This window comes from Tachypleus tridentatus, chromosome 13 (assembly GCF_004210375.1).
Source record: "Tachypleus tridentatus isolate NWPU-2018 chromosome 13, ASM421037v1, whole genome shotgun sequence".
In the NCBI taxonomy this organism is placed as follows: Eukaryota; Metazoa; Arthropoda; class Merostomata; order Xiphosura; family Limulidae; genus Tachypleus; species Tachypleus tridentatus.
In genome coordinates, this window is record NC_134837.1 from 138,279,869 (window position 1) to 138,296,917 (window position 17,049).

General features: G+C 34.9%; 1 protein-coding gene across 1 annotated transcript in view; it reads left to right on the plus strand.

Moving 5' to 3' along the window:
* The first annotated feature begins 11,026 nt into the window (after window positions 1-11,026).
* Window positions 11,027-17,049, plus strand: part of LOC143240377 (protein bark beetle-like) — a 58,726-nt gene continuing 52,703 nt past the window's right edge. Inside the window, exon 1 of the mRNA XM_076482702.1 lies at window positions 11,027-11,812. Within this exon, the coding sequence (XP_076338817.1) occupies window positions 11,528-11,812 (285 nt within the window). The 5' untranslated portion in view covers window positions 11,027-11,527. The remainder of the gene's footprint in view (window positions 11,813-17,049) is intronic.

The window sequence follows — 17,049 nt, forward strand, 5'->3', positions numbered from 1 at the left end:
TTTATTTTAAGTTCTTGAACAGTAAGCAAGCACCAAATAACTGGAAGTTAGCTAATGTTAGTCCTCTTTTCAAGGGAGGTGATAAAAATTGTCCCAGTAATTACAGGCCTATTAGTCTTACATCAGTTGTGGGAAAAGTCATGAAAAGTATAATAACAGATACTTTGTAAGTCATTTACTAAAATTTAGAATTTTACTGGATATTCACATGGATTCACTAAGGAAAAGTCTTGCCTTACAAATCTTTTGACATTCTGTAAAAAGGTTACTGGTTATTTAGATAAGGGTAAAAGTGCAGATATGATGGATTTGGATTTTTTTGGTAAGTATTTGACAAGGTGCCAGATGAAAGGCTTGTAAAAAAATTCTCTATCTGCAAGAGGGATGAGTTAGCAAATTGAATAGAAGACTGGCTAGATAGAAGAAAGCAGTGTTGTTACAAATGGTGTTCAATGAAATTGGATTAATATTACAAGTGAGGTACTACAGTGCTTAGTCTTATGATCTTTGTCCTTTTTTTTGGGGGGGGGGTTATATCAGTGAAGCAATCTGTATAAATATAATAGTACTATCTGTTGTATATCTGTGTAACTATTTCTCAGGGTGTGGATGGACATTTACCAAAGCTGGTATGAATGTTCATTAAGTCCATGTGGGGGTAAACACAAGTCCATGCAGAGATGCATGAGAATTTGCAATTTCACATTTTGTGTTTTGTTGTTTTTTATAGATGTTTTTGCATACTTTAAAATTACATGTAAATGAAGCAACTTTCCATGTCCTAAGATAACCTTTAATTAATCATAAATTTTGTCAAGGGAATTGGTACCTAACTATTGAGCAATACATTACTTAAATTTGCAGATGATATTATGGTCTTGAGTATTGCTAGTTGTGAATAGGATAATGATAATTTACAAAAGGATTTAAGTAATTTAGTGAGTTGGGCAAATAAATGGCAAATAAGTGTTAATTATAATAAGTTCCAATAATACATCTGGGGTTTCCTAATTTAAATATCAAGTATAATTTGGACAGGAATAACCATAACAGAATCAAGAAAAAACAGATCTTTGTGTACTGGTTTATTAGTCTCTTGAGCCATCAAAGCTGTTGCTAGTGGTAGGGCAAATAGAATTTTATGTTGTATCTATAGAAACATTGAATACAAGTCTTAAGAAGTTATAAGAGGTTTTAATCTCTCAAATTTTTCGTCTCTTCTTTTTTCAAAAGGAAGTGTTTGAGGGGGATCTGATTGAGATGTGTAAGATTGTATAGGGAATTGATAATGTTAATTAATTATTTTTCATAGCTATCAGTGAAAATAATAGAACTATGGAAGACAAGCATAAGGTTTGGCAGGGTGGGACTCATCTTCAATGAAGATAGTTTTATTTTTCTAACAGGATGGTTGACTTTTATAATGGGTTGCTTTCAGATGTTGGGGAGGCAATAACTTTAAAAGAAAGCTTGATAAGTAAATGAATGATAAATGCTGGCTTTAAGATTTTTTTATAATAGTGTTAGTTTAGTATAGAGGATGGTAGAGTTGAAGTGGGCCAATAGGTCTCGTTGTCTCAAACAATTATATGTTAAAATGCCATTAAACAGATAACATAAAGTTACAGTGGCTGGAAATTGTTTGTCTTAGTCATAAATGTTATACAACAAACATCTTCCATAGTTGTCATTTATTTGCTTTTCAGTTTTTCATGTGTTTATTTTTGTCCACATTGTTTTGCATGTTGCCACATTAAGTCAATCTTCAAATATTTTACCTCACCATTACACATCACAATTTACACCTTGATCAGTTGATACTCCTTACGTCCATTATTTTTCATCTCAGTTTGACTTCTTTATATATCTCTGTTTGCCAATTATTCTGTAAGTATAACTTTCAAAATTTGCCTAATAATTTTGTATCTGGTGTTAAAGTATAATTCTCCTCAATGAATATATAAACTAGAACTATCTAGTTTATCTTCTGCTCAATTTCTGCCTGTCCCATGTCTTTTGCTCTTTTACACAGTATAACATTTTGGGACAACTGGGATCTATTTGTCTATCTTCACTTTTACACCATCTAAAATAAACTAAAATTATTAATAAGTAAACTTTAAAAAATATCCACAAGCTAGAGCTTATAATTTATATATTTTTCAAGCTTTCTCTTAAAGTTACTTAAATTTACTGCCTCCAGAATATCCAAAGGCAATCTATTCCAAAGATCAACCACTCAATTATAAAAATAAAATTGTCTTAGGAAAAGATGACTTGTACACTGCCAAAATTTATCAAAATAAATATCATTGTTGATCCAGGAAATCTTTTCCCACTCACTGAGAAATAGTTGGCTAATTGCTGGTTAATCATTGGCAAAGCTTGAAATTTACATAAGGCACTAAGTTGATTAAGATAATAAGTTACACCTACTGTTAATGTGAACTTTTCTTCTGTCACCTAATCAAAATCACAACTTTGAACACAGTTATTGCAAAAGCTACCTATTTTATAGTGAAAATATTTATTAAAGCTAATTGATGCCTCATGTTTTCATTAAAAAGTTGCTCTATGTACATATCTATGATAAAATTCCTCTTGAAATGAAATACCTTCCCATGCAACTGGCACAGGTTATCAATATAATTGGTTATGTTCACAGAGCCAATCATTTTAGAAACTGCTCTGTTGAACATCTCAATTCTCTATCAGGTCAACTCAGTCAGTATTTCAGTTTCATAGTTGTGTTTCATTCAAATGCTTAGTGCCCTTGAGGGGTGGCATGACCAAATATAGAATAAGGCATTGTATCACCTCTTTCTAAATACAACATTCTTAGGCAGTAATCTATCTGAAATGCTTTAGGTAATGATCTAGAGTTTCCTTTTCTTCTTGATACCAGTAAATAACTGTCAACACATTTTGTAATGTTTAATGACGAACTTGACAAATAGGTTATGATCCCAGTTCTTCTATTCTCCCCACTACAGATAAGTTTATCATTTCACTTGATAAGAAAATTCTTATTACGTACACTTCTTGATCATCTCATTCCTCATTGAAAACTGTCAAAGATTAAAATATGTTCGAGAGTGGTTGCTGAATGTTAATTATACTTATTTGTATAGTCTTAATGTTTTTAGTGCAGTGCATTCTTGTAAACTTGGCATTTTCATTTTCACCCTCTCCCAAAGCAACCTTGTATCTTGTTACTGTCTTACTCATTACTTTATGCTCCTAATCTCCTCCTTTCCTCGGTAATGTTCAATCGCCCTCAAAGCTGTTTCTATTCAAAATATTATTCGAAATATTTCTTATACATTCGGTAAAGTTCTAGTTTTCAAGACACGCGTTCATCACGTGATATAAATATCTAAATTTAAAAAAGTGAAAAACCTATGGCAGTATCTACAATGCCAAATAACTTGAACTAGTTAATAACTAATCCTAATACCAAAGTCTGAGGATAAGCAGACTTAATAATAAATTAACCCTGCATAGTTTGAATATTACAAAGACCAGAACTAAGCATTAATGCGTTTTAAACGTAACCAAAGTGATAGTGTTCTTTTCCTATTGGTTTGTTCTATAATTTCGTGTAGTGAGACATAGAAATACCTTATATAAATATACACATTTTCATTATGGTAAAAAAATTAGAGAACAAAACATTTACTCTTTTTATTTTTAATTTAGTCTTGTAGCGCTACTTTTTCTTTCTGAAGTGTATTTGTTTCAGTTAGAAGTTTATGTTTACAGTATATCACTACTTATTTAAAGAACATCTAGTTTTAAAGGTCAGCATTCAGTATCTGTAGTCAAAGGTTTGCGGTCCGAAGTTTTCCAGGGTATATTGTTGTTTTCTTGAGAAAGACACTTTGCCTTAATTGATTCAGTCTGACCTGTCATGTAATGGGTACCAGTAGGTATATTTTGATTAATCTTAGATAGACTTGCATCCCATTCTTGGAGGAGTGTGTCACTATTTTAATTATTTGTATAACAGAAAACCATATGTGACTTGCAAGGCGTGATAAGTTATGATTTATTCTCCTACTGCTTACTTAAATATAAATACACTTCTTGAAGTGTAACTTCTTATTGGCAAGACTCATATAATGCGATGTTCTTGGGTTAAATTATTACCTTCAAGAGTATTAAGTAGGTCTGCCTTATAATGTGATCATCAGTAGAATAAATTACGAAATCTACATTTAATTAAAATGAATTCAAGCAAAGAAACAAATAGACTGCAAACAATAGTTGTTTGTTGGATAGACAAAAGAGTGCATACGTACGTTGAAACACTGGATGTTTTCCTGCTACTGGACTCACGAAATTATTTCCAGTCAGCAAACTCCCTTGAAGTCCTGTGTAAACTGTTTATTCGAATCCCCGTCACACCAAATATGCTAGCCCTTTCAGCCGTGGGTGCGTCATAACGTCACGGTCAATCCCACTATTCGTTGTTAAAAAAGTAGCCCAAGAGTTGGCGGTTGGTGGTGATGACTACCTGCCTTCCCTCTAGTCTTACACTGCTAAATTAGGGACGCCTAGCACAGATAGCCCTCGAGTAGCTTTGTGCGAAATTCAAAAAACAAACAAACAATTGTTTCAGGTGAGATGAGTGCAAAAAACAAATCGCTAAATATAATATTCGAGAATAAAAATATATTGATCACGAGGCGAAAACGTTTTTCATGTAACCGATTTTCAGTAAAACAATAAAAAGATGCATTATGAATGTATTATACTTACCTACATATGTTTTGAGGTGTGTCGTTTTTGTTAATTCATCCCATGATTCAGTGTATGAATTAATTGACCATGTTTGTTTGACTTAAATAATTTTTTTCTCTGAAACTAAATTTGCTTCTTTGCAACTGAAGAATCGAAAGTGTTTTGTTTTGGAATTTCGCACAAAGCTACTCGAGGGCTATCTGTGCTAGCCGTCCCTAATTTAGCAGTGTAAGACTAGAGGGAAGGCAGCTAGTCATCATCACCCACCGCCAACTCTTGGGCTACTCTTTTACCAACGAATAGTGGAATTGACCGTCACATTATACGCCCCCACGGCTGGGAGGGCGAGCATGTTTAGCGCGACGCGGGCTCGAACCCGCGACCCTCGGATTACGAGTCGCACGCCTTACGCGCTTGGCCATGCCAGGCCTCGAAAGTGTTAACTCTAAAGAGAACGTTTTACTACTCTGTTATATTATCTGCAGTAGCTTTACCGTTTAAATGATACAAACAGAACAGTGTCTCATGCGATTTTATCTTTGTTCTAACTATCACAAGGAAAGCATAGGTGAGGCATTAAGCCAATTTGACCACTTTTTGTCATTCACGATCTAAATGGTGTTCCAAGCACCAATGAAGACTTGTTTACCTATTTCTGTTTGAATTAAGCAGTTACTGACTATAATATGACAGTCTTTGCAATATTTTTCACTTGATAGGAGAGAGTCGAGCTAATCAGCTGTTTCACTTTACCAGCTTTGTCAATTGTTTTTATTCGATCAGTCACTAGAACGTCAATAATTTTTATAATGGTTGGCAGATATGTTCCCTTCTAATAGCTAGTATTGATGGACTCTGATGACAGATGCATACCTTCAAATAGGTTATTTAAGAAAATATATTTTTATAAGGATACTTCTGTTAGATAAACATTTACTATACTGACCTCTTTGACAGTAACAAATACTTTTTTTTACCCATTGAATTTTCACTCTTATGTTCCGTCGAATCTTTTTATTTTCAATATCACGAGGGGACATGTATAATATATGTCGGTTATCATATAAGCAACATTTAGTTAGTTAGTTATCACCATTAGATTCCATTTAGGAACATAGGGCCGCAATCGCTTGCGGATTCTTCAACAAGTATTTAAGTGAGTAGGTTGTTAGCCCACTGCACCGAGCCGTCCCTAATTTAGCAGTGTAAGACTAGAGGGAAGGCAGCTAGTCATCACCACCCACCGCCAACTCTTGGGCTTCTCTTTTACCAACGAATAGTGGGATTGACCGTCACATTATACGCCCCCACGGCTGGGAGGGCGAGCATGTTTGGCGCGACGCGGGCGCGAACCCGCGACCCTCGGATTACGAGTCGCACGCCTTACGCGCTAGGCCATGCCAGGCCCTAAGCAACATTTGGTAGTACTATATTTTTCATATTAAACATTTTATTATTCATAAAAATTTCTGTATGTTTATAAAATGTATTAAGTTATAACAAACTGAAGCTAAGTAAAGGATTTTTTAATTAGCAGTCATTTAAAAAACAAACAAACAATATTCTGCAAAGTGCAATGAATACTTTAGTTCATCAGAGCACTTGATTCCTGAACAGTATGGTAAAAAAAATCAAACTTACCTTTGGGAAGTGCAATCTCGCCATCATAAAGAAGGTTACATTAGCCCTACTTAAAGAAAGAAACATTTAATTGTCTTAGTTTGATTGCAAAATTTTAAACACTAAAAAAAAGTAACTTTTATGCAAGATCCTTAAAGTGTAATAAAACCCAACTAAAACATCACTTTCATACACCTTGAACTTTCGAATTTAGTCCAAACACACTAACGATGATAAATAGTTAGTGTGTTTGGACTAAATTCGAAGGTTCAAGTTTTGCGTCTTATTGCCGCAAAAAGGTGCTCCGCTCTCTGAGACCATAGATGCGCTATAGCAATGACTTTCAAAACTAACTACTCGATCAGACAAAGGTAGCCCAAGAATGGGCGTTAACTGCTGTTAATTATCTGATTTTCCTCTACTCTACTGTATTAATGATGGTTATGCGTTAATATTTTTACACGAATTCTAAAACCAAGTAAGGAAAACAAGATGATCGTCACCAACAAACAACTGAAAGAACTCGTAATATTTAGTTGTTGTTGAGTTTTATTTTCGGCTAAGATATCAAACATACTCTTAATTTAAAATATATCAATCATTTTGTAAATGTTGACTTTTCATTAAATCATTTTAATAGGTTTGTTTTTAAATATTAGAAGCAACTTCTTGTACATTAGAAGAAGAAAATGAATTAGTGGTTACAAACCCTGTTTATATGCACAGACAGACAAACAGGATGACATATATGGACTGCTTGTTTAATATTCAGCCTATTCCAAAGAAGATCCAAGCAAATTATTTAATTTTTGTTCAAATACTATGCGTTACAACAAGATCCATTTCACCATCTACAATCTCAACGAATCATTGACGTCAAACCTATATGGCACAAATAGTTTAATTGAAGTTCATTATTGGATATATGGTTATTGGAATCCATCATGTACTGTATAGAGTTGTAGAAACAAACACAAACACAATATACGTCTAACGACAAGCGATGCCATCTATGCTTGTGTTTTACTACAGGATGGTGTTACCGCACACTAGCATGTTAATTGTTTTCAATGTTCATCCATCTTGGATTAAGATATTGGAATTTGTGAACCATGCATGGATCTTGACGCAAACTGACAAAGGATCAATGTATTTCAAATTTGCATATTATTGTATCCAAACTAAACAATGTAAATGAGGCAAGTAATATGTAGGCTATTATACTAAATAAAGTATTAAAAGTCTAATTAACACCTTCCGTAATTAGATGGACATATTATAATGTAAGTCATTTCCACAAAACTAACTTGCATCACCTTCCTTCTTTGCGATATCGATTTAGATTAGATTTTGTCATGTGAATGGCAAATGATTAGGTATTTTACAATACTTTTTCTATGATAATTAACATTAAATAGGAAGACGGATACTAAACAAGATGTTCTAGTATTTGATGATTTTTACATAATTACCATCAGTAACAAAATAATATTTAATTATTTAGATTGATTTTAAAATATTTAAAAAAATAGAAGAAAATTGTGAAAAACATCAAATTAATGTCAATGAGAAAACAATAACATTAATGTATTTTTAGGATTAATTTTATTTGCCTGGGTGTAGATGCAAGGTCGGTTCTGAAAGCTACAGTTTTATACAAAATGAGCCATGTTATTTATACAGCCTCATTTAGAACACTTTGTTTACTATTTTAAATGGCCCGGCATGGCCAAGCGTGTTAAGTCGTGCGACTCGTAATCTGAGGGTCGCGGGTTCGCATCCCCGTCGTGCCAAACATGCTCGCCCTTTCAGCCGTGGAGGCGTTATGATGTGACGATCAATCCCACTATTCGTTGGTAAAAGAATAGCCCAAGAGTTGGCGGTGGATGGTGATGACTAGTTGCCTTCCCTCTAGTCTTACACTACTAAATTAGGGACGGCTAGCACAGATAGCCCTCGAGTAGCTTTGTGCGAAATTCAAAAACAAACTACTTTAAACACTAAGACTGTGAAACCTATTATCCCTGTCAAAATGAGATATGTTACACAGTCTCACTTTGCATACTTGAAACCCCACATTAAATACTAAGGTAAGAAAAGCTATTATTCGTTTGAATGGTGAATTAGTGATTTCTCTAATAGTTTCAGAGAAGTAACTTTCCACAAAAAACAACAACATACAGAACAAAAGCGTTTTCGTAAGTATAATGAGTATGTGTTTTTCTTTAAGTGTGAAATAAGGAGACCAAACGACTTTGTGTATCAGACGCATAAAATTCTTTATTACACTATTGAGCCAAAAATAACATATTTTTGAATTAAGAATGTTTATCAGTTTATTTTAGTGTTTGTAAATAGAAGACAACAATTAGTAACCTACGTTCCTTAGCTTGTTTGTTTTGTTTTTGGAATTTCGCACAAAGCTACTCGAGGGCTATCTGTGCTAGCCGTCCCTAATTTAGTAGTGTAAGACTAGAGGGAAGGCAGCTAGTCATCACCACCCACCGCCAACTCTTGGGCTACTCTTTTACCAACGAATAGTGGGATACGTTCCTTAGGAAGCACTGAATGGTTGTCATTTCAGTCCACTTCAAACGGATAGGAAGGGATATTCCAGCTTTTCGTTCAGCGCAGGTTCTTTATACAACGGTAAAACAGCCTTAATGGCAGAGAAGACGTCATTTACGATAGAACTAAAGGTGAGACAACTAGAATATTATAATATTAGCAACTCAATCAATACAATCATACGTAAACACAAGAAGTTGGTGCAGTAAGATTTATTATTAACTTAACATCCAACTGCAACGTCCCTACAATCCCGTACCCGTTTATACTCTCGTCCCTAAGGCGTGTCCGGCAACGGTAAGTTGTAAACTGCTAAACTGAAGACGACCTAGGAAGGTCGAAACGTTGTTTTCTGCTTATCAATAAAAGTATTGATACTCATACCAACCGTTCTGAGCTACTTTTTTTTTTTTATCAAGTTGGTTTCTCGTCATCATGAAATAAACACGGAATCTTTCAGCTTTCAATTTGAACTCCTGTAACAGCCTGTTTATGTTTCCTCAAAAGTAGATGCGCTCACTGTTAACTTGTTTTGCACTTTTGAGTTCTGTTCCTCAAGGTACATAATATAGCTTCTGCACCATCGCTGGAGATAACCAACGATACAATTGCAGCCACTTTGAACATTCAAGTACGGTTTGAATGCATCTAATAGTAATACGCAATGGACTTGATGCACTACGTTTTAATTAACAGGTTAGATACAGTGTACAATAGCTTTTGCACAGTTTGGTTCTATTCGACAAGGTAAATAATGTAACTTCTGCATTACCACTGGAGTTAACCAACGATACAATTTCAGCCATTTTGAACATTCAAGTACGGTTTGAATGCATCTAATAGTAATACGCAATGGACTTGATGCACTACGTTTTAATTAACAGTTAGATACAATGTACAATAGCTTTTAAAATGGAAATTACAATTTCCCAAGGCCAGGTGGTTAAGGCGCTTGACTTGAATGTGAAGGTCGTGGGTCCGAATCTCTGTCACACCAAACATGCTCGTCCTTTCAGTCGTAGAGGCGTTATAATGTTACGGTTAATACCACTATTCCTTGGTAAAAGAGTAGCCCAAGAGTTGGCGGTGGGTGGTGATGACTAGCTGCTTTCCCTCATGTCTTACACTGACAAATTAGAGACGGCTAGCGTAGATAACCCTGGTGTAGCATTGCGCGAAATCCAAAAACAAACAAACAATTTTTCATAAATGGGTTTTAGTTACTAGTAAACTGTGTTTTCATTTCAGGTTTTCGCGCAAAGGACTATTTTTGCATAGCCATTTATAATTTTGATCCGATAGACTGAACGGATGGCAACGAGTCAACAGTACGTACCACCAACTATTAGGCTACTGGATTTGACCATCACCTTTATAAAAGATAGTGCATTCATGGTCTCAAAGTGCGAAGTATGTTTTTACAAAAATGGCTCACAGACCAAGAATTATCTAATCACAGTCCAAACACGTTTACCACTTCGCCACGCCTGATCCATGCGAATATTTTATTTTTACAATGAATGTTTAGCACAACGCTTTAACTTTAGTGCGGGTTATTATCGTCTCTTTTTCAATGTCAAATAAAGCAAAAAAATATAGTATTGATTATAATCCTCTCTTGAATATCAAACAGAGTGCTCCAACTTTAATATGTGTTATTTCCTATTTCTTGTTTATGTCAACTTAATGTTCTAACAGTGGTTTTAAGTATAGCATTTTAACTTTAATATGGGTTACTCTCTTTTCCTTTTGAATGTCCAAACCTTTAGTATAGGTTATTCTCGTTTCTTCTTGAAGGTCGAACAGAGAATGGATTATAATATTCTTTTTTGAATATCGAGCATAAGTTATTAAATTATTTTTTTGAATGTTTATTTATTTATTTATATATATTTGTTGGTATGATTAAGTGTGTTAGGTCTTCGCTGTTTGTACTTTTACAATTTTATGAATATATTTTTTTCGATTTATAATCTCGTTTTGCTTTTTTTTTTTTTTTTCGAAGCTTAAGTTTTTTCCCTGTTGTCAACTTTGTTTTCTTTCTTCTTCCTATGACTATTTGAGCATGAGCATTGCCTTAACGAACAGCCTGAACTGAATGTGTTACTGTTATAACAATTTAATGATGTAATATATCATGAACGTTTTTCTAATGCATTTCATTATTATGTTTTTTACGCAACGGCTTAGCAAAGAGAAAGTTATTAGTTTTAAGAATGTATGATGAACAAAAATAATCTAGCGCAATGGTAATAGTGTTCAAGGGCCCCATTCGCTTTCATGAGTAGGTAGTTTGAAGAATCTGATTGGCTAAATTTCCAGGTAGTCCCAAAACAAATACCTGAGAGCAACGTAGCTCTCACGTGATCAACAAAAAACGCCCTCTTATGAGATATTTCAAATACTGCTCCCTATCGTTACTCAGCAGTTATTGTCTAAATCGAAGATAAAAAGAAGGTTCGTATGTTATTCGGCTGGTCAAATTGGAAGAAAATGTTAAATAAAGTAAGGTAACATCAAGTTCTGTAATTCGTTTGGCTTTATCTAGACTTATCACTCCGTTATAATCTCCGAATCCAAGTAGCGATCATATAAGATGTGGGGCTTTTGGTCAACGGCCACAATAAGGATGATGAGACGAAGTCTGTTTTTTAAACTGTGTGTATTACTATTACTTATTTGTTTGATTCGATTGTGTAGAACAGAGGTTATCGGTGGATCTATAAGGACAACCCGAACGTTATCAAGGGTTGAGAGTCCGTATATAGTTAAATCCGACCTTGTCGTTGATAAAGACGGCAAGCTTGTGATAGAACCAGGCGTGGAAGTACAGTTTCAAGCAGGAGTAGGCATAACAGTGAAAGGAACATTGGTAGCTGAGGTAAGAATAATTCCTGTGTTCTATTACTGTTATTAGAGTTAGACACTGCATTTCTTGTTGCCATAACCTGTGGTAGACATATCACTGTCAGGAAATAAAGGACATCACAGGCTAGGTATGAATCGGTTTTTTGAGAAACCCCCAATAATGGTAGTACAACTACTTCGACTGCTAATGGCTAATCTATTTCTGTAATTGACTTCTATAATTAAATCGCATCGCAGGGAGAGAGTGAGAAATTGTGCTGAAATATGTAGGCCTTATTTTTAAGCCAAATAAAATCCGGCTAAATATTTGTACAAAATGTCAAACTAACTAAGCTTCATTAGTCGATTTTTTTCTCCAAGTCTCGAACATTTTACTTTATCTCGCTCATAAATATATTTTCCCAAGACAACAAACAGGCCTAAATATACAGGTTGAAAAACAAGCATAAAGCAACAACCACCACAAACCTCACAGTAAACTATTCAGATTATGATAGTTGCTGCAGACGAGTCTCAGGAAGGAATAACTTCTTTTGCGGTGTAAACACTCTTCAGCCTAATTTGTTCCGTCTAAATGCTGTCCTATATTTATATGACCTTTTACTGTGGAAATGCTAATGGTCAATTTTATCCTTCTTGTACAGGACAGAGGCTCGTGTTCTCATACTTTTCTACAGACAACAAGGCTGACGTTTATCATCTGTCAAAAGCGTTTTCGTTAACCTATTGGTATTACGCACACAAATGACGAAGTTTATTATGAAATAGATAATAAACTGTAAATAGATGTGCACCAGCTATCACTGTGCCTAACTCTGTGTAACTTTTATTTTTAAATATATCGTTTAAAAAAGTAAATATTACTCGCAAAGTAACTCCTATGGATGTAAATTTCAGGTAATGCATTCTCTATACCCGTTTTTTTCTCTTGGAACATGGAAGTAATTAAACTATATGCGTACAAAAGTTGATCCAAAATTCCAAACAGGTTTAACAAATTTATTGACCAAATGATATACGTGTGTGCATATGTATCTTCCTCTAAAGCAGGGGTTCTTAACCAGGGGTGCCCGCACCCCTAGGGGTTGCGAAGATGATTCCCAAGGGGTGCGAGGATGCCCATGAATAATTAAAGCAAATCTATATTTTTACATAAGAGTATGCTTTATATTTTTAGCTTTTTTTATATTTAAGTTTCCAGGGGGTGCGAGAAATGATTACTGATTTGAAAGGGGTGCAAACACTGAAAAAGGTTAAGAACCACTGCTCTAAAGGAAGGAAGCAGATATTGAGTTTTTATAAATTTTATAGCATGTGTTATATTTTCGCATTTGGTGAGATGGTTGAAAGGTTTACAATTCTCGATAACGCCTTAGTAAGAAATCTTACCTAAAAAGCTAGTGTATGTCACGCCACATTACGCTTAATTTTTTGAAATAGGATGAGTCATAAAAACCAAAATTCATTTATTCAGATAAAATACTCGGTTACTCTTTGCCTATTACGAATTTAGTGATAGGGGTGCAAGGTTTCCGAAGAGGGGGGTTTGTGTAAACCTTGTAATGGAAATGAGTGTTGGTATAAGTATAAAGTAAACGCATAGTGTGGGATCATTTTTCTTTAGTGGATCAACTTCGGACATTAGTATTTTTACGAGGACATTAGATATTTTCGTCAAGAAAAAATCATGATGGCTTCCCGTCAAATGAAGTGTACCTGTTGGTTTGGTTTGTTTTGAATTTCTCATAAAGCTACACGAGGGCTATCTGCACTAGCCTTCCCTAATTTAGAGGGAAAGCAGCTAGTCATCATCACCCATCGCCAACTCTTGGGCTACTATTTTATCAACGAATAGTGGGATTGACCGTTACATTATAACGTCCCCACGGTTGAAAGGGTGAGCATGTTTGGTGTGATGGGGATTCGAACTCGCGATCTTCGGATTACGAGTCGAGTGCATTAACCACCTGGCCATGCCGGGCCGGCATTTACGAAAGCCAGTGTTAAAAGTAGGATTTGAGATCTTATTTTAACAGCTATCGTCGAGTGAGTTAAAAAAAAAAAACGTATAGTTTTACATATTTTTCTGTATCTATTAGAAGATACAACAAATTATTCACATTTTCAAGGAGAAACCATGTCTATGTCCCCCCATCTGCAGTTCTTTCTTAGGTCAAATAAAACTTGTTACAAAAATATGTTGTTTTTTTTAAATTTCGCACAAAGCTTCTCCCTAATTTAGCAGTGTAAGACTAGAGGGAAGGCAGCTAGTCATCACCATCCACCGCCAACTCTTCTGGTCTATTCTTTTACCAACCAATGAACGTCACATTATAACGCCCCCACGGCTGAAAGGGCGAGCATGTTTGGTGCGACGAGGATACGAACCCGCGACCCTCAAATTACGAGTCGCACGCCTTAACACGCTTGGCCATGCCGGGTCCTACAAAAATATAAAACAAGGATAAATATCATTATATAGTTTTGTGAGATCAATGATCACATAAAATGAATTATAAACCTTGTATTATACATACTGAAAAAGCGTAAATAACAGAAATTTAATACGTTTGCCATGTTTTAGTTATGAAACTAAAACAAAAAGTGACATTTCATCTATCTATCCGGAAGCTTTCACGTAACGAATTGTATAAAATATGTTATCAATTATTTATTAATGTAAACTCAAAAATGAAGTCACGGGATTTGATGTTTAAAGTATCTATTTATTGAAATAAAATTTCGTTGAGAGCTATTTAATCCATTTGAACAATGGCAACGTTACGCTATTAAATAATCGTAAATTAATATATTAATAATTTTGTATAAAAGAAGAAAAATCTCAGTCATTTTCTCACGAAATATTACACAGATACTAAATGTCCAAGGTAGTTAATGAGATTTTGATAATATTAAGGGTGAAACCTGTTAAATTTACGCGTGAATTCTATATTTGTCCAGTTCTTATTAAGATGCAATCTATTAAATATGTGGTATGGCATGACCAGGTAATTAGGGTGCTGGACTCCCATTATGCAGGTCGCTGGTTTGAATCCCCATCACACCAAACAGACTCAACTTTTCAGACGTGGGGACGTTATAACGGTACTTATCATTAAACTTGACACAAAAATTTAGTTTGTAATTCAAATTTTAAAATTACCTAAATTTTAATTTCTTAAATTCAAAATAAAATATTAAAAATAATCTCAGTTTTCAATTTTTAGTCACCCGTCATGCCTTGTTTCCGATTTCTATGTCTTATAGTTAACAGTATAATTTCTGTTGTGTCTAACCAGTTTGGAGCACACTAGTCATGTTGACAGGAAATAATACAAATTTCGAACCTTCTACTAATTTCAAAAGAAAAAAAAAAACCGTTATTTTTAATCCATGCTGAGAGAGGTGGTTGGAGTATTCGACTCGCAACCTCAGGGTTACAGGTTGGAAATTGCTCACCCTTTTAGTCGTAACTGTCAATCCTACTATTTATTGGTAAAAGAGTTGCCCAAGAGTTGGCGGTGGGATGTGATGACTAGCTGACTTCCCTCTGCTAAATTACGGTTGGCTAGCGCAGATAGTACTTGTGTTGCTTTGCGCGAAATTCAAAAACAAACAACTCTACGTTCAAGCTACATCTGCCCATTTCTTACTGAAGACGAAACTTGTTAAATCTGCGTTCAAACTGTACATTTGTACCCTTCTTACTAAAAACACAGCCCGGTAATTGAATATATATTTAAAATTCTAAATCTGTCCACATGTGCTTAGTATTTTCTAATTTCTTTAAGGTTTCAGTGTTTTTTTATGATTTTTTAGACATGAAAACACGTGGAAGTCAGTGATTTATGTAAGAGCTGAAACATTTGGTGGTGTTTTTTACATATTTATTGTTTCTGCAATATTGTCAGATAGCACAACGGAGCATTGCAGAGTAGTTAGAAAAGTAAAAACAACAACAAACAAACAAAAACTATCCAAAAGCTCGTAAAGTTGAAAATGAGGATATCGACAATAGCTGAAGAATCATTGGAATCTTGTTGAAGAAGAGGCCACTCTTTTTCGTGACGGTTCATTGCAGTGTGTTAAGGTAATTTAAAATATTCTTTTGGCTGGTGAACAGGGAAACAGATAGTGATTAGGAACTCTCATCTTTTCCAAAGATTTTTATACCGTTGAGAGTTAGTTTGCTTCTAAAACCAGTCGTGACTACCTTTGTGATTCGGTGTGAACAATGCCACTGTGAAATAAGTATATTGTCATGCATGTTTATTACGAGCGTAGAACTAGGAAGGCGAATCGTTCAGTGCACAAGTCAGTCAGTTGGCGTAACCTCTGCTGGTGTAAACAATGAAGGCCTGGCATGGCCGAGCGCGTAAGGCGTGCGACTCGTAATCCGAGGGTCGCGGGTTCGCGCCCGCGTCGCGCTAAACATGCTCGCCCTCCCAGCCGTGGTGTTGTATAATGTGACGGTCAATCTCACTTTTCGTTGGTAAAAGAATAGACCAGAAGAGTTGGCGGTGGGTGGTGATGACTAGCTGCCTTCCCTCTAGTCTTATACTGCTAAATTAGGGACGGCTAGCACAGATAGCCCTCAAGTAGCTTTGTGCGAAATTCCAAAAAACAAACAAACAAACAAGTACACAATGAAATAGTTCTAGTACTTGATGTATATAGTTTTTTTTAAACAAAATTCAACAAGAAATTTAGTTTTTAATATGTAGTAATCGTGAAGCATAATGATTTCTAGTAAGTGTTATTAACTAGAAAGCTTTTGAAAACTTTTTTAAAATTAACATCATTTTTTGTTGTTTTAAAGCAACTTCATCCATCACCAATATTTGCATAGCGATCAGTTAGAAAACTTTTTCTTAACCTCATAATAGGACTTTCCAACTCTTGTAATTGGGAACAGGTTGTAAAAACAGCAAGTAACTTCAGCATTTTACGTATTACGGTAAACCTATAAAAACAAACTGAAGCACATTTGTCTTAGACAGGAACTGTGGACTATAGGCTCTATAAATCATACTAGTTCATATTTACTCTAGAAACGTATTATTTGCAATACATCTTACATTGGATAAAACTATTTTTATTTCGAGCTTTCATTGTCTTCTCAGGACTTTGTGATGACAAAAATTCCACTTGAAGTAAAAATGTGTTCTCAAGACTGTCTTCAGGCTGAGGAAACTCGGAGATACGTTAAGATAGTAACATGGTTGCTATATATCCTGATATAAGTGTAAT